Source organism: Crocuta crocuta, unplaced genomic scaffold (genome assembly GCF_008692635.1).
Source record: "Crocuta crocuta isolate KB4526 unplaced genomic scaffold, BGI_CrCroc_1.0 scaffold158, whole genome shotgun sequence".
NCBI lineage: Eukaryota > Metazoa > Chordata > Mammalia > Carnivora > Hyaenidae > Crocuta > Crocuta crocuta.
In genome coordinates this window covers 432,117-450,155 of record NW_027532590.1, presented here as the reverse complement: position 1 = coordinate 450,155, position 18,039 = coordinate 432,117, and the positions used below count along the sequence as shown (strand labels likewise).

The 18,039-nt window shown below is 51.9% G+C and overlaps 1 protein-coding gene across 2 annotated transcripts; it reads left to right on the top strand.

Annotated features, from left to right (window-relative positions):
• The first annotated feature begins 9,562 nt into the window (after positions 1 to 9,562).
• CTSB (cathepsin B) lies at positions 9,563 to 17,530 on the top strand. 2 transcript variants are annotated; one of them, XR_013338929.1, is made up of 10 exons: positions 9,563 to 9,731; positions 10,732 to 10,817; positions 11,562 to 11,676; positions 12,952 to 13,070; positions 13,873 to 13,958; positions 14,221 to 14,364; positions 14,884 to 15,000; positions 15,937 to 16,065; positions 16,552 to 16,706; positions 17,315 to 17,530. XR_013338929.1 is itself a non-coding variant. In XM_077779668.1 (9 exons), exons 1-9 carry the CDS (start codon positions 9,606 to 9,608, stop codon positions 16,647 to 16,649), a joined length of 1,020 nt encoding a protein of 339 aa, XP_077635794.1. In that variant the 5' UTR covers positions 9,564 to 9,605; the 3' UTR covers positions 16,650 to 17,530. The 2 variants fall into 2 exon arrangements, 1 of the variants encoding a protein (XP_077635794.1); XM_077779668.1 differs by having other exon boundaries at positions 9,564 to 9,731; positions 16,552 to 17,530.
• Positions 17,531 to 18,039: the final 509 nt, after the last annotated feature.

Genomic DNA, 18,039 nt, shown 5'->3' with positions numbered 1-18,039 from the left:
ATTAATGTTTCTATTCCACCCTCGTATGGATAGGGAAGGGGACCTAGGAACCAAACGCCATTATATATTTAGACTTCACTCCATCTCCTTTTTAACCTCAAGCCTCATGCCCAAACCTTTTCCACAGCCCCTGCGGCCTCCAGGCCTCAGGCTTGTGTCGGTTCCGAGGTGAGCGCATTTCCTCTTGGTCACAGCTCCCCTTTGAAGGAGGCAGGTTGCAGCCTGTTGGCTCCATTACCCTCTGGGACCTGCCTCTGATCTTCTTGGGAGACATTCTGGCTCCTGTCTGTTCTTTTCTTTAGAATTCTCCTGCACCCTTTTTTTTTTTGGGGGGGGGGTGATTTTAATACTTTGTATCAATCTGTGAACAATGTTATTAAAATTGATAATACTCGAGTTAGGGGGGAAAATAAAATAATTGTACTTGGGCTGCGGTGTATCCCTTTCCACAAGTGTTTGTGAGACTTATTTATGTTGCTACCTGAAGATCTAGTTCATTTCCAATGCACAGTGTACACCAAGGGACAGTTAGCTTTTACTTTTTCACCAGTCACGGAAGCACTACAGTAACCCCACCAATTGCTAGGTCATAAGGTGTGTGTGCATTTTCCGTTTTGCTAGACACTGATTGAGCGCTGTCCAGTGACGTGTTATCAGTAGGGGCTACCAGAGGGCTTGAGGGTTCCTCTTCCTCATTTACCACCACTAGCAATTACCAGACTTTAATTTTTACCAACCCGATGGGCTTGAGATGGTGTTGCTGATTGAATTTTTATTTCCAGGAATTCAAATTAAATTCCTTTCCCAGGAAACCATTGGTTTAGTGAGGTTTTCTGTTCTTGTCCTTGATCACTGTGTATGTAGTTTTAATGTGTCTGTTAACAGCGAGAACTTACTAAGGTTTCTCTAGATCCTAACAGGTATCTGGACTTCTCTGTAATTAGATAACATTTTCTAATTTTTTTTTTTTTTTAGTTCAGGATGCATGTGTGTTTGGGGTACTGTAGTTTGACTTTTCCACTTTCCAGATGAGAATATTGAGGCTGCTGCAAGTTTGTGACATGACAGAGGTCACTAAAATAATTGAGGTGGAATTTCTCCTGGGGTTTGAGCTGTGGCCAGTTGTCTGTCCCTACTCAGATATACTCCTCAGGGCTCGCTTGTTTTCCCAAGCACCCATCTCCCTCCCATGTTATCAAACAGAAGTTTTATAGAAGATTCAAAGGCCCCTTTCCAGCGTTACTGTTTTATGAATGCCGACGCCGAGAAAGCTGCATGCCTGCCATCCTGACTGTTGTTATCTGTCTCTATCAGGCCAGTAACTCACTTTGGTCTGGTCATCGAGATAACCTAGTTACCAGGAGGGCTGAGGGGAGGAGGATGGGAGAGAGCCCACCCAAATAGTAAACCGATCCAGTGTAAAGCACCTACTCTGCAAAAAGACCCAGCAGGGGCTGGGCTTCTCCACGACCCTCCGACCTGGACATGGGCAGAATGTGCCCACACATAAAAAGGCGCATGGCCTCCAGGTTGCACAAGACCCGGGAAGGCGGTGCCAGCCCAAGGCCTCCGCCGCTCCAGAGTTGCGGCCTCCTCAAACATCAGCCGGCAGCCAGCCTCTCACGCCATTTAGCCCTCTCTGCGTTTGGGCGGGCGTGGTTCTGGGGGTCAAGAGAGCAGGGTAAACCAGCATTCGAGGACTTGCTGCTGCAGGTAGGAAGATCATAATTTTTCATCCATGTTTCCATTTACTTCTGAGAGGAATAAAGGTTGAGCCTGGGATGTCAAGAGTTCAATGGCCTGTGACTAGAGCGATGTGTACGCCCCTCACTAGTGAGTCCACAGCCGTGTCCCGGTGGCACGTTATAAGGGCTGCCTGCTCTGAGCCAGGCTGCGTGGAAGGCGCTTTCAAAAAGCCCATCTCCTTACATCTCCCAGCAGCCTTGTGAGGTGAGTACATTTTCCTGGAGCCTCTATAGGAACCCAGATCGAGCCGGAGGGCAAGGCCTTTCTGTCACTTGTGTTTGGCACTGCCGAAGCCTCCGCCACCTCAGCCACCAGCCAGCAGGAGATGTGATCTAGTCTGCAATCGAATTACAGGGCTGCTGCGCCCCTGCAGGCTGGGGAGGCATGGGGCCCTGAGCTCATTTCAGTCTCCAGGCATCTCTGAACACTTTATAAAGCAGTCCTAAGGTCCTTCAGAATCCAGGCAGAATGCCCGTGTTAGAAACAGACATGAGAGTGCAGTGCCCCCTTTAGCATGTCCGTTAGTCAGTATCAGAGTTCCTGAGTCCAGCTGGTGAGCAAAAGTTCCAGAACTTTCCCCATACCCCTTTGGTCCTCAGCAATGCAAAAGTTTTCAACTGCTGGTGGCCTTCCTGGGGTCCATTGTTTTAAGCCGAAGGCAGTAATTCTCTTCTGTTTGCAGGATGTGGGCTGCTGTGGCTGATGTTAAGCAGTGTTCCATTTGTGGGCACTGTAGCTAGATGGTTTCCAGGCACTGTGGCAGATGAGCTCTGAGGAGGCCCGCCCTGCTCGACCTGCTGGGAATTAGTCACTGATTTTGGACAGATGGTTGGCAGGGGTTGCAGCAAGGAAAGTAAAGTACCTGTGAGTGGCCTGAACTGTTTCAGTGGGTGAGGCGGGTGGGCCTCCTCACTGCTTCCCCTGGGGCCTACAGGGCTGTTAGCTGCACAGTTGGGGGCCCACTGCAGTGGACACCTTTTTGGGTCACTCAGGAGTTGCTTGGGGGCATTCGTCGGATCCTGGCTCTAGAGGACAGATTCGCAACTGCTGCCCACTCACCATCACAGCTTTGAGGAGACAGACTAGGAGCCTTTTTTGTTGTGCTCTTTTAAATTTAAAGATTGTAAGCCACAAAGTAGTTAAACGCGTTTCCATTAGGAGCAAAGATGTGAACCATGAAAGACCCATCAAGGCTGTGAATCAGACTCAAAGGCAGGGTCGGAGCGAATCTGAGATGAAGGCATGTGTGGGCGCCGCAGCCGCTCCAGCACAGAGGTGTAACTGGGCAAGTCGAAGTCAGAGGAAGTGAAGGTCTGCCTAGTTTCGCTGTGTAGGTAAACTGAAGTGGTCGAAACTTCAGGAACAACGGTTGGTAGTGACGGCAAGAGGCAAGATAAGTCTTTGTGGAAGAGAAAGAAGCTTGACAAATTCTCTAGCAAGGTCCCACTCAGTCTTCACAACCCTCCCGCCCGTCCACTTTCCCCCTAAACCGTAGCTACAGTGCAAATTTAGTTTGTGGCTGTTGGCAAAATCACTCAGGTTTTGATTGTTTAGAGCCAACTGTGCAAAAGGTTGGCAATATATGAACAGCAGTGGACAGGGACAAGCCAAGTGTGGGATAGAAGACGTGGTGGGCATCCATTCATCTTCTATATGGGCCACAAGATTACCACTGGCTTATTTGGAGATTTCAGATCTATACGTCCGGTCTCCTTAAATTCAGTACAGATTTAGAATCCAATCTACCTGAGGGTTCTCCAGTCACATAAGAGAGCTTTTGTAAAAATCAAGCTTGATGGTGGTACAAACTGATTGCATGTCCTTAGGATTATCGGGACTCAGCCTTCTGTGACTTGGCATCAGCTCCTCTCCTGTGTTTATTCTTATTCCTTGCAGAGTCCCCAGGTCTATATTAGTCCCAGGAATGGCTTCAAAGTAGTCTGGGGAATGGTTCTGCTATAAGGGGCTGGAGAAGTGTGGCTAATAGGAGCAGCTGGCCCCAGGCCTCTTGCACATGACGACATTCTATAGAACTTCAGTGAGGTGTGCTTTCATATAATAAACCCTTAAGTGCCACAGGGATTTGGAGAGGAAAGAAATGCGAGAGCCTCTGTTTTTTAGCTAGAGATTGGCTTGGCAAAATGGCAGAGGGGTATAGTGGAACCCAAGGCCTACCCAGGAAGACCAGCTGACCAAGGGCTAGAAGCATCATCGGCCCACAGCTGTTCCCTCCACCATCCCATGCCCTGGGAGGGAGTCTGGTGACTTGCAAGTGTTCTTATCCACTTTGGGCCCCTCTTTTCTCACAGAATAAGGACTTTTTGTTCATTCTCTGCTGTAATTTAAAAAAACAAAACACAGAACTGAGAAATTAAAAGGGAAGTATTTGCCCAAAAGAGGGGAAGCAAAATCTGGCTCTGTTTCATGCGAAGGCCATAGAACTCATGACAGCTTGTTAACGAGCTTATTTTATTTATTTCAGTTTTGTAATGTTTATTTTTGAGAGAGTGAGAGAGACAGAGCACAAGTAGGGGAGGGGCAGAGAGAGAGGGAGACACAGAATCCAGAGCAGGCTCCAGGCTCCGTGCTGTCAGCACAGAGCCCGATGTTAACAAGCTTATTTTAACTGTTGGCACATAGGTTGTTCAGTGTGCATGATTTGTGTGGAAGCAGAGAGAAAGATGACTGGCGCTCACTGGACTGAAATTGCTACTGCTCTCAGGACATCTGTGTCCCCTTCAAGGAGGAGAAAGTTGATTTAATATTCTTTGGGCTCCAGTCTCCAGACTTTCAAAATGGAAGCCCATTTGGAGTTCTTTTGAAGTTAAAACCTCATTTTAATTCAGATTCTTCTGAATTAATGTGATAGGTATTGTGGATGGATTTGGAGTGAACTGGAATTCTCTGGCACAGGCTAGAAGCAGGGGAAAGAAGGGAAGAGGGAGGGAAGGAAGCCGGAAAGGGAGTTGGACCTGGGAATTGAGTGTGCGCAAGTGAGCAGCCCTTTGTTGCTATCTTATTATAGAGCAGGCACTGTACCAGGGGCTCTGCCCACCCTCTTGACACTCTTGATTTCCTCCTGGAGCAGTGAATGGTCATTAACCCCATTTTACAAGTGGTGACACTGAGACTCAGTGCAGATTGGGACTCAAGGGTGCACAGTTGTGTAAGTGGAAGATCTGAATCCAGGTCTCCCAACTCCAAGCCCAAGGGTCCTCCTGCCCACAGGCTACCAGAGTTATTGACCACTTCAACCAGACTTTCCCAAATGCCACAGCCCTGTGCCTGGAGTGCTGATCTGAAAGGAAGAGCTTCCCAAGTGCTCAGTCCTAATGGGTCCAGGAGTCTGATTCAAGCTGAGCTGCCACCCTCCAGGCTCACCTCTCTGAAGTTCACTGGGGCCCCTGGTTCTTCCTGACTCAAGGTAGGGAGAATGAAGTTGACAAGAAATTTGCAAGAGGACTTGTGGAACCAAAAGAAAAGGGCAAGTGCACCAAAGTGTCCCTTCGGGGGCGCCTGGCAGACCTTAGTAAGGAGTTGGGCCCGGGTACGGCCATGGCAGCTGTCAGTGCAGGAACTGAGAACCGTCTGGGAGATGGGTGGTGGCTGTGTTATCTGTCACCAGAAAAACCAGAGGAGTCTTGTGTAAAGTCCAAACTACCATGGAATTGTTCCCATTCTCCACTTCTGATTTAACGACTCAGCAGATGGCTAAGCCCCAGGGGGCCACCTGGAGGCACTCCTATGTGACAGTGCCCTGGGAGCATCCCCCTGGGCCTGGCTCAGGACCCAGCCACAGTCCTGTCACCCCTGACAGGTCACGGTGAAAGCCGAGAATAGGGTGTGATTCTAATGGGCTTGCCAGCCAGGCCTCAGCCTGCTGGCATGGGTGTGAATGCCCGTGTGCCCGGAGCGTATACTTTAGTGTTTGTGCATCAGAGTCTTACGTCTGGAGAAATGCGAAGGTACCACCTAATTCAGAGAGTGTTGTGACAAAGGAAGGAGTCTGACCGCTTTGCTTCACTGCCCAGAAGTTCTCAAAGAGACCTTGGGGCGCCTCAGTCAGTTAAGTGTCTGTCTCTTGATTTTGGCCTAGGTCATGATCTTGTGGTTTGTGAGTTTGAGCCCCGCATCAGGCTCTGCACTGCTGGCATGAAACCTGCTTGTGATTCTCTCTCTCCCTTTCTTTTGGCCCCTACCCCACTCATGCTCGCTCATCAGCGCTCTCTCTTTATTTCAAAATAAATAAACTTTTAAAAAATGTAAAAAGACCTCAGCTCCTTGCCCCTTTCACCATGTGAGGACATAGACATTTACCTAACAGTTTGGAGGTTATGTGGGTCCCTGATGTGGTCATGTGAACACCAGCGTCACTGTGAGTCACTGGAAAGAAGACGTTCCTGTTTTGAGCAGAAAGTCACCGGGGAGAAGTCCTCACTGTTGACTGGGAATCAATTAGAAGTGCATTTGGGCTCAGGGGTTTTGGTAGCTCCACTACTCTCCTTCCTGAAAGACCAAACCTTTGAATATAATATGTTCATTTAATTTAAAAAAAAAAAAAAAAGGTTAGTGGAAAATAAATCTCCCTGCCGCAGATACTGCTTTCATGTTTTTCTTGATATTTTACATTTGGTAATGGTAACGGGCATGTACATTGCTTAATGGTCTCACACTTATCGTGACTCACCCGCTCTTTGCTCTTTTCCACTTACGTGTATCTTGGGCTTATTTGCTTACCAGTACAATGTGGTTTGCTTCAGCTAGTTCGTATCTTAATGGTTGCTTTGGATTCTATTAATCATTTACTGTAACTTCACAGTTTCTCTGTTATTAGACACTTGCTTTGTTTCTGGTCTTGTGTACTGAATATTCTGTGTATTACAAATCTGTATAACTGTATCTGTGAATTTGAGGCTGGTAGAATAAATCTCTGAACGTCAAATTGTTGAGTCAAAGGGTGTGCAGATCACCAAGTTAATAGAGACGGTCGGGGGTGCCCTGGGTGGCTCTGTTGTTTAAGCATCTGACTTTGGCTCAGGTCATGATCTCATGGCTCATAAATTTGAGCCCCACATCTGGCTTTGTGCTGACAGCTCAGAGCCTGGAGCCTGCCTTGGATTCTCTGTCTCCCTCTCTCTCTGTCCCTCTCTCGCTCATGGTCTCTCTCTTTCTCAAAAATAAATTAAGATTAAGAAATAATTTTAAAAAAGAAACAGGTTGTCCTTTCTATGGCTGCACCTTCCACCGGGTTCATCAGCTTCCCCACGCCTAACCCCCTCCTCCTGCCCCAAGGAATTGTCCAGCTGTATGCCTTTTCCAGTCCTTAATTTTATCTGTACCTCCCTGTGGTGGAGCATCTTTTAATATTTGCTGGCCATTTGTAGTTCTTTTTCTAATAACTTCATTGTGTGTGTCCCTTTGCCATTTTTCTATTCTGTTTTTCAGATTTTTTCCCTAAGTTTACTAAGTTTTTTATTTTGTGAGAGACAGAAGCAGAGAAAGGGAGAGAGAGTAAGCATGAGCAGGGGAGGGGCAGAGAGAGGGAGAGACAGAATCCCTGTGTGGAGCCAGACGTGGGGCTCGAACCCCCTGAACTGTGAGATCATGACCTGAGCCAATATCTAAGAGTCAGATGCTCAACTGACTGAGCTACCCAGGCACTCCTGTTTTCCTTTAGATTTTTAGGCGCCTCTTGCATTTTAAGGAAATGAAGCCTTGCATGTATGTAAATGCTATTTTGTAGTCGGTCACTTTTTGTTTTGTTTTCTAGAAGAGTGGCCTTATTTGCACATAAGCAAGCATCGTCCCTTGAGGGTTCTGTTTTATGTCAGTCTTCAACCCTTGAGGGTTCTGTTTTATGTCAGTCTTCAGTATCTCACTCCGATATTACGTTATTTAAAGTGTATTTATTTTCTTCATACGGTTTCCATTTTTATTCAAGACCTTTGTTCCATGTAACGCTTCTCGTGTGTGAGAAACCAAGTGTAAAGATTCAGCCTCTTTATTTTTTCCGAGGTGCAGTCGTGCGAGCATGCTTACGACACATGCTTCTCCCTCACCTACCCGTACCGCACTCTCTGAGCACCCACATGTAGGAGGTGCTCCTGAATGGTCTGTTTTGTTGACCTGACTGTCCCTGGGCAGGGGTCACCCAGGGCTTTATAAGGTACCACCTGCCCCAGAAGGCAGGCCTCCATCAGCGCTCTTTTCCAGAACCGTTGGCCGCCATCACACAGCTGTTCTTCAGGGTGAGTTGTCGCTGAGGCCACTGTCAGGTTTAAACCTTCCTTCAGACATGTTCGGTGCATCTTCCTGTCACCCCGTGACCCTGGAGGAGGTGGTTCACTCTGGAAGCCCCGGAGGTCGGGGACAGGAAATCCTCTGCCCCACCCCCACCCCCCGTCCCCGCTGCGTGGGCATCTCAGAGGGCCCGTGGTGCCGTGACACTGGAACATTTCTTGCTTTCATTAGAGCCGCTTGCCTAAGTGCTGATTCAGAGGCCGAGCAGGAAGCTGCTGGGCCCCTGACTCTCAAGCCCGTCCAAGGTCGACAGCCTGTGGTGGTAATGGGATGGTTTCCCTTCTTGGAGGCTGCCACGTTGAGCTGGGAAACCGAGCCCTTGGCTGGCTGGACAATCCAGAAGACTCTGGATTCGTGCCACCGGCCAAACCAGCCTGGCTTCCCTGGCTTTGCTGGGTTTGGCGCGCACTGGGCTGGGCTGGCTTGTGTTTTGCTTGTTTTATGTCCAGAAGGTGGCTCATGAAGTGTGTTTTCTTTTGTATTTTCTTTATCTTGTTGGGCCTCCACTTGGGACCTGATCTCAGAGGCTGTGTACTCTTTCAGAGCACTGACTTGGAAAAAGGTCTCTAAGACTTGGTTCTGCAGACCATGGAGAGGTGGCTTGGTAGTAGGGGGGAGGGCATGAGGTCAGTTCAGCCTGAGTACCTGCGTCATGGAGTTGTTATGGAAGGAGTCGTGGGTCCTGCTAGTGGCCGGGGCCCGGGGGTTGTGACAGGCAGCAGGTCGGTGGGCAGCTATCCTCACAGCTCCCAAGATGGCCACAGGCCCCCCAGGGAACAGCACCGACTCAGACACGGCTTGAGAACAGCCCCCGAGACCCAAGCCACATGCGTCGCCTGGGCGCAGCTGCAGAGGGGCCTGGCTGCAACGCAGCCGTTTGGTTTTCTCTCTTCCAGCTCCCAGGCATCTGGAGAAGCGTACACAGCCAGCCTTAGCCCGTGGGCTGCTACCACACAGTGCTACACGTTGGGTGGCTTCTAATCGGAAATGTGTTTCTCAGTTCTGGATGACGGGGGGATGCCTGAGGCCAGGGTGGGGGATGGTTAGGTGAGGGCACTCTTCCAGGTCACCATGCTTCTTGCGGAGTCCTCACGTGGCCGAAGGGGGAGGAGCTCTTTGGCATGTCTTACAAGAAACTAGTTCCATCGCGAGGGCTCCATCCTCATGACTGATTGCCTCCCACAGGCTCCACCTCCTAATCCCACCACAGTGGGGTTGGGATTTCACCATGATTTGGGGGGTGGGGGGCACGAATGTTCAGTCTGCAGCATGGCCCTGTGACATGGGCGTAGGTTGGGATTTTGATGAGATGAGGCCTGGGAGCCCGTGGGCGCTGCCATCACACCCTGGCCTTCCAGGAGAGGAAACAGGAACAGAAAGGGGCAGAGATGGCAGAGCCGGGAAGAGAACGTGGCTGTTTTGACCCTTGGGTGGTTTCTGGCCCTGGAACCATGCTCTGAGATGGCACCCTTGTGTATGGTAAGCACTTGAACTGAAAGAAGCGTCCTGACATCTCGTGTGTTTTCTTTTTTAGGTGACTCTGAGATCCAGCTTCCAAAATGTGGCAGCTCCTGGCCACTCTTGGCTGCCTGGTGGTGCTGACCAACGCCCAGAGCAGCCTGCCTTTCCAGCCCCTGTCAGATGAGCTGGTCAACTATGTTAACAAACGTAACACTACATGGAAGGTGAGTTGTGGGGACTTCTGTGCGTGCCCCTTTTTGGGGATCGGTCTGTGCGTTCTGACTCCCAAGGGAGGTGGCTGAAGCTGTGGCCCACAGGACACTATGTCCTGGACAGTTGGGCTGATTGAGAATCCTGGCCACTCAGGTTCATGCCTACCTGCCCCCTTCCCTCTGTGTGTGTGTGTGTGTGTGTGTGTGTGTGTGTGTGTGTGTGTGCGCGCGCGCGCTGGGTAAGAAACCAGCTTTGGCAGTGCTCGCAATCAGGAAGGCCTGAGCCCCACCGTGGTAGGCATTTGTGCTCACCAACAGTGGCAGCACCTTGATCCTGCCCCGCCTGCACGCCTAGGGCTGCAGGAACACAGAAGGGAGAAGCCAGCCATGTTCAGGGCTGCAGAGCCATCTCTCGACAGCGGCAAATGTAGCAGATCAGAGAAGACGCCCCCTGGTCTGGGAGCTGCGTGCTGCCCGTGTGGCTCACTCTAGGCTGATCGTGGCCTGCTCGTGGGGTCCCTGTCTTGGTCCGTTCAGGCTGCTATAACAAAATCCCACAGGCTGGGAGGCCTGTAAGTAGAAATGTATAGCTTGTGGTTCTGGAGGTTGGAAGTACAATCTCGGGGGACCAGGGCGTGGTTGGGCTCTAGGGAGGGTGCTCTTGTGTTCCAGACGGGTGACTTCTCATTGTGTCCTCACTTAGTGGGAGGGGCAGGCCAGCTCTCTGAAGTCTCCTTTATAAGGACACAAATCCCACTCCGAAGTCTCCACCCTCATGACCTGATCATTTCCCAAAGGCCTCACCTCCAGACACCATTACATGAGGGGGCAGGCTTCATCATGAATTTGGGGGGACACATTTGTTCTACAGGAGTGCCCCCAATGCCCCTTGCTCTGCTGAGCTGGGTGGGAGCCCTGGCCTCGTCAGGCCTTGCGGGTGGGCAGCGTGCACACTTCCATCCACCCCCGTCTCTAGACACTGTTAACTGTTGTGGGCGGGGCTTCCTTCCAGGCTGGACACAACTTCCACCACGTGGACCCCAGCTACCTGAAGAGGCTGTGCGGCACCTTCCTGGGTGGGCCCAAGCTGCCCCAGAGGTGAGTGCCTGCTCCCTGGGGGGTGGGCACTCTGCTGCACCTGCACCACTGCCATGGGGACCGCAGCTCTGTGTTGGGTGCGGCGGGAAGGAGGAAGAGAGAAGGCCTCCTTGGCACCCACAGGTCTCCCTCACCAGAGCCCCAAGGGCGCTACTTGACAGGGCCCAGCCCCCAGTGCCCGTGTTTTGTGCTGCTGCAGGTGTCTCCCAGGTCTGGTTCTGCGTGCCTGTGTGTCTTGAATGGCTTAAGGATAACTTAAGAAAAGCCGTATGATCTCCATTAATATTCCATTTTTTCTAGAGAACTCTGCAGTGGGTGTTTTCATGTAGACATTATTCTCATAGGAAGCATTAGAAATCTCTGACAATGCGGATGGAAAAGCTATGGGACTTTGTATGGTGGTGAAGATATTAAAATTGATGCGAGGACTCTGGGCAGACCCAGGGTGGGAGGGTGGGGTGTTGAGGGGAGTACGAACACAGTTTTGTGGACCTTGTGGCCAAAAGTCCTGAAAAATATCCCAGAAAGTAAGACTAGAAAGGAGCATGAGAAGTGAGAAGTTGTGTTGAGCAGTAGGATTCCTGGTTTAGTTCTACAAAATTCACAGGGGACAGTCTTGCAGCTGTCATCGTGGGCTTGTCTCCCCTGTGCCTCCCCTTCCAGGTGGTGGCCCGCAGCCCCGGCTCCTCGGGGTGGGGGTGGGCTGTGACACGCGAGCTTTTCACGGAGGCCTTCCTTTACTAGAGTTTCGTTTGCTGAGGACATGGTTCTGCCCGAAAGCTTCGATGCCCGGGAACAGTGGCCTAACTGCCCGACCATCAAAGAGATCCGAGACCAGGGTTCCTGTGGCTCCTGCTGGGTGAGAGGGGCTGGAGTGGGTGGGGGGACGGCAGCTGTCAGATCAGCCGTGACTAGGCCAGTCACACGAACTTGCTGAGCCTCTGTTTCTGTCAACGTAAAAATCATGAAGATGTGCGGTAGAAGAACAGATAGGTGTGCAAAGCACCCTGTGTGCAGTGTGCCCCATGTGTGTGCCATGATGCTGTTTTTATTTCTCTTTGATGCACTATCCCAGGCCATCAGCAAATACCATTAGTTTTGATTCCTACTGTGCCTTGTGGAGAGAGATCCCCTCTGTATCAATGAGGTGTCTTAATTTTGTTTAACTGTGGTAAAGTGCACGTGGTCTATTAACTGTCTTACCCATTTTTGGTCAGCAAATTCTTTTTTAATGTTTATTCATTTTTGAGAGACCAAGCACAAGCCGGGGAGGGGCAGAGAGAGAGACCATCCAAAGCAGGTTCTAGGCTCTGAGCTGTCAGCACAGAGCCCGACATGGGGCCAGAAACCACAAACCATGAGATCATGACCTGAGCTATCTTAGCCATTTTTTTAACTAAGAAAAGTTTTTTCAGTTATTTTTGAGAGAGAGAGACAAAAGTGTGAGTAGGGGAGGGGCAGGGAGAGAGGGAGACACAGAACCCGAAGCAGGCTCCAGGCCCTGAGCTGTTAGTACAGAGCCTAACGTGGGGCTCAAACTCCCAGACCGCAAGATCATGATCTGAGCTGAAGTCAGATGCTTGCTTAACCGACTGAGCTACCCAGGCACCCCTGTCTGAGCCATTTTTAAGTGTACGGTTCAGTGACGTTAAGTACATTCACGTTATTGTGAATGTGGTCACCATGGTCCTTCTGTACAACTCTTGTCACCTCATAAGAATGGAAAATAGGGGCGCCTGGGTGGCTTAGTCGGTTGGGCATCCGACTTTCGCTTAGGTCATGATCTCGCGGTTCGTGGGTTCGAGNAAACACGAACCCTCCATTCCCTGTCCCCCAGCAACCACCCCGCTTCTTTCTCTTTCTGACCAGTCTAGATCCCTCGTGCTGGTGAAATCATACAGTATCCGTCCTTTGTATGAGCTGTGTTTTATAACAGAAACCACGTTTAGAAGTGAACTGAGTGCCCAGGCAGAGATTTGAGGCGGGTGGGTGTCCTAACTTTAAAGACTGCCATGAGCCTCAGGCCCCTCACTGACATTGGGAGAGACAAGTCAGCAGGGTCTGAGCTGCCCTCTGTGGTCTTCTGACGCGGTGGCTGGTGGGGCTCACCTGTGCAGGGCTTGTTTTCCTGCAGGCATTTGGGGCCGTGGAAGCCATTTCTGACCGGATCTGCATCCTCACCAATGGGCACGTCAATGTGGAGGTGTCAGCCGAGGACATGCTCACCTGCTGTGGTGACCAGTGTGGGGATGGGTGAGTGTGGAACAGCACCTCCCACTGTGGGAGCCGGGCCCCTGGGCCGAGGCCCCCTGGAAGGTGGCTGAGGGCTCCCTGAGAACAGGTCAGAGAACGGTCCTTTGCTGGGGGACAGCTTGGACCTGGGGAGTCCAGAAGCAGGCCTGGCGTGATTGCCGCTTTCTGGGAGCCACCTAAAACCAGGCTGGCCCCACAGCGCTGGGTGTGGGTGGTGGGGTCCAGGCACGACACAGATGGCCTCAGAATTTGTGTTTAAATTTCAGTGCTCATGCCTGGATTTTGGCCTCTTTGTTCCCTCTTCTTGCTCAAGGAAATGTAATCGCATTGGGGTCTGTTTTCTGTCTTTGAGAAAGAAGCCTGCCTTTTTGCTAGCTCTGGCCTTGGTTTTACAATGTGGTTCTCAGATGTAGCTGCAGATTAGAAATACCTGGGAATTTAAAAACCAGTGCTGAGGCCTCACCTCACACCAGCTAAGCCAGCCCTTGGCCTTAGCATTTTCTGTATTAAACGCCAGAGAATAGCCGTGTGTATTCCATGTTCCAGGAAGGACACAGCCTGGTTTGGGGTAGACAGGAATAGCAGAGTCGTTCCGTCTTGTTGAGGATGGTGATGGCGATTCCCTGGAAGAAGTGACAAGCCCAGGGAGGATGAAGCGGGATTGGCCGGGACCCAGCAGAGCTGCTGGGCCAGGTGCTGAAGGCAGTGGTGGGTCGCCCAGTGACCCTGAGGCCCCAGGCAGTGGTCTGGGAGCGGCTAGAACTTCTCTCACAATGAATTCAATGAATGCCTCTTTTCTTAGCTGTAATGGGGGCTTTCCTGCTGAAGCTTGGAACTTCTGGACAAAACAAGGTCTGGTTTCCGGTGGCCTCTATGACTCCCATGTAGGTGAGTGTCTGCCATCAGCCCATACCTGGTTAGATGGATTTCATAAGCCACGAATAGTAACGGGCTCCTGGTGCATAGTGAAGGTGGAGGGCGGAGGGCACGGGGCTGGAGAAGGAGAAGGCAGTCCCCTCCGCGGCAGAGTTAGCGCAGTGAGTGCTGCAGACCTGACCTACCATTCTGTTGCCCCGGCTCTGCCCTCTGCTTCAAGGGGCTCCTGAAGAAGCTGTCAGCTGACACCCTCCTTTCCACTTGATCCCCCCAGGTTGCAGACCCTACTCCATCCCTCCCTGTGAGCACCACGTGAATGGCTCCCGGCCCCCATGCACAGGGGAGGGGGATACCCCCAAGTGCAGCAAGATCTGTGAACCCGGGTACACCCCATCCTACAAAGAAGACAAGCACTACGGTAAGGTGGGGCCTGGGCTACCTGGCACCCTGGGTTGGGGGCCTACTGACACCCTTCCCAGGCCAGAGGAAGGGAGAGGCCAGGGCAGGTGAGCCTGAGTCAGGAACACAGGGTGGAGAAAGGAAGGTCATGAATGACTCTCTTGTCAGAGGGAGCAGCACGCTGCATTTCTGCCCGTCTCCGTCCTGAATTTGGCCTCAGGATTCCTGTCGTTTTAGAGTCACAGACCCTCAGAGTTGGAAGGGACCAGACCCCTTGCTTTACAGGGGAGTAATCTGTCTGGCCTAGTATCCTGGGTACCACTTTACCCTTCTTCCAGGGTCTCTTGCTCACTGCCTCTCCTGGCACAGAGCTCTGCACTCCCACATCTCGGCTTCTGGGTCCCACTCCATCGTTCCTCCCGGGGGAAGCCTTCCCTGACCCCCAGGCTGGGTGAATCCCCCTATAAATCAGTGCATAGTTGACCGAGGGAACCGTGGGAAGCACACCTCACCCCCACTCTGCTGGTTCATTTGCCAGGATGCAGTTCCTACAGCGTGTCCAACAATGAGAAGGAGATTATGGCTGAGATCTACAAAAATGGCCCCGTGGAGGGGGCCTTCTCTGTGTATTCGGACTTCTTGATGTACAAGTCTGGTATGTGTTGGCCCCCAATGGCAGCGGGGGCAGGGGAGGTCTGGGTTCCAGGGGACCACCAGGACTTGATCAAGGAAGAAGACAACATTTTGTCCTGGCCACGTCCCGGATCATGCCTCATGTTCCATGGCTGAGGAGACAGGAAGCACCCGGCTGTGTGCAAGGCTGTGGGAATCAGGACAGCTCTCTTAGAAACCCCCCATCCTAGATGAACAGTCTAGCCAACCACTTCTGTCTCATTTACACTGTGCCAGGTGGAGAACTTCAAAGCTCTCAACTTTTAGGAAATCTCATTGGATAAAGGAAGAGGAGTCCGGCAAAGGAAAAGTTAAAAGCTGGTAGTGTTTAACAGCCCCATCCCCACCCCCGTATTATAAAAGGATGTGTTTTCAGTTGGACAGAGTGATTCACCAGTGAGGGGATCGCCTGTTTGACAGGCCCGTGAGCACCTCAGCCTGTACCTTTCTTCATCCGCCGATGCTCACTGCCACCAAGCCAGCCTGTCTCCTTCTTCTCTTCTGGGTGTATCCCAGGGCGGCAGTGTTACAGAACCCTTTTGACAAATAAGTCCTCATGTGGAGTCTCTGTATGTAGAACAGATAACTGGTTTGTTAACATTAAATTTTTTCCTTACATTAGAATTTATAACTTTAGTTTTAAAGGCAGCCAACAAGCACATTTTGATATTTATTCAACGTATGAATTTTGGGCTTTCAAAAACCTATTTAAATAATTCCCGAACATGGTGGGAGCCGCTGGAGCCTTCTGAGGGAACACCAGTCCTCTTATATAACCCTGTTGGCAGGCAGTTTCTCAGGAGGGCTTGATGGGCCCTCTGGACCCCATTTGTCCGGACAGGATAGCCACCCGAGTTGCAGGGAAGCTGTGGGAAAGGGTGCATCGGCCCAGTCTGCATCCGAATGGGCTTTCCCTTAGGCGTGTACCAGCATGTCACTGGAGAAATGATGGGAGGCCACGCTGTCCGCATCCTGGGCTGGGGCGTGGAGAATGGCACCCCCTACTGGCTGGTTGGCAACTCCTGGAACACTGACTGGGGCGACAACGGTGAGTGGCAGCCCTCCTCCTGCTAACGGTGTAGTGAGCCAGGACGGTGTGGTCCTCTTTCCTTCTCTGCTCTACCTGGTACACAGCTCCTCACTCTAGGCCGGGGCTCAGCTGTGACCGTCCAGGCTTCCGGGAGCTAGCGAGCTGGGGCTTCCCTTGCCGTAAGGGAGACCCTGATCCGGAGAGGGCAGCATGGACCAGGACTCGGCTTCACGTCGCTGGCGCCCTCACAGCTGCCCCATTGCACTGGGCGCAGTGCCGGTTTATGTGGGGTCTGCTGGGTGGTGTCCCGAGGCCTCGTGCTGGGGCATCAGGCTCCTGGGCAAACAGTGGACAGCAGTAGGGCCCCTCGGCGGTGATTTGGTGACTTCTTTGGGGCTGGGTTGGGGTCTGCCACGCCTGGGTGTTTCTGGGGTGGGTCTGAGTACTCTGGCAAGCCTCAAAACCCAAGGCACACTTTAAAGGCATGCTACTTTTGCTCTCCAGGCTTCTTTAAAATCCTCCGGGGACGGGATCACTGTGGCATCGAATCGGAAATTGTGGCTGGAATCCCATGCACTGAGCAGTACTGGAAAAGGATCTGATCTGTGGCAGGACTGGTCTTGCCAGTCCCCGGGCATTTGTTCCCTAAATTAAGCTAGGTGGGCTGGTGACGTGATGGAGGGGAGGAATGTTTTTTATTCTTTGCGTTCAGATGAGATACAAGAGGTTTCAGGGCCCGAAGGACCGGGCCAAACCTCGCGTCTACCGTCAGACTGTCTTCCAAGGAGACCCCTCCGAGGCCTGCCATCCCCCCGGCCCGTTCGGTGGACCCGCTGTCTCAGTGCATACCTAGACCATGTCAGCGCCCGCTGCAGGCACGGCGAGCCTCCCCCCTAGACTAGCTGCGCGTAGTGCCTGCTTTTCCGACGCCTGCGACCGCCACCTCCACGCCGCCCCCCCAACCCCGGGCCCACGCACACGGGAGCGAGACGGACACCCCCATGGGCCTGCGGGCTTTCCACAGGAATAGGAAGTGGACGTCCTCGCAAGACAGGTCCCCACCCGCAGCAGTGCTTCTGAGCCAGGAGCTTGCTGGATTGGAAACAGGTTCTGAAGGAAAAACAGCGGGGCAGCTTTCTGGAGGGAGAAGGCCATTCTCCCAAGGCCCCCGCGTCCCTCAAGCTTCACAGTGCCGCGCCCCCTCTCTGGTCTTCTCCGTGGCATGGCTCCTTTTTAAATAGAAGTTTTATTTTTGTGTGCACCCCAGCTGGTCATGTGGACAGAAGAGTAGCCTTTGGAAGAGCTGGCCTGCTCCACAGGCCGTCTCCTTACCACACACCTGGGCGTCGGCACCGGACAGGCCTGCCAGCCTGACACAGTGGGACGCATCTGGGAGAAGCCAGCTTTCACGGTTTCAAATCACTGCTTCACTCTGTTAATTTAACAAGGAAAGGAATGTGCCAATAAAAGTTTGCTCCCTTAACGTGACGTCTTGTGTTCCCGGGGGGATCCCACTGTCCATAGACCTGGAGCTGCTGTCTGTCCTTACTCTGCGGAATCACATCTTCCTGTTTCTGGAGGTCTCTTGCCTCAGTTGGGAGGAACTAAATACATGCCTACTTTAACTTCTCACTGCCCCAGCCGCACTTACAATCCAGGGTTTCTGTCTCCTTAGGTCCCTGTCATTTTCATCCACCCTGCTCTGTAAATTCATTGTCTAAACTGCCTCAAGCCCTGATAAGCCCTGCCCCTGCTTATTTAAAGAGCTAAGAACACCGGTGTCCCCCATGTTTTACCAGTTACAAGCCAGCGGTGACCTGCGTGAGGATTCACACGAGCATGGCGTGTTGGTGATGCCATGACCCAGGTGTCCTGGTAGAGGGCCGGCTTTCCCTGGTGTCCCCTCCGGTGTTGGAACGGGGTAGAGGCAGAGCCTGTGTGTCGTATTCTCAGTTCCCTACGTCTCTGATTTACACTGCTGGTTAAGAGCTG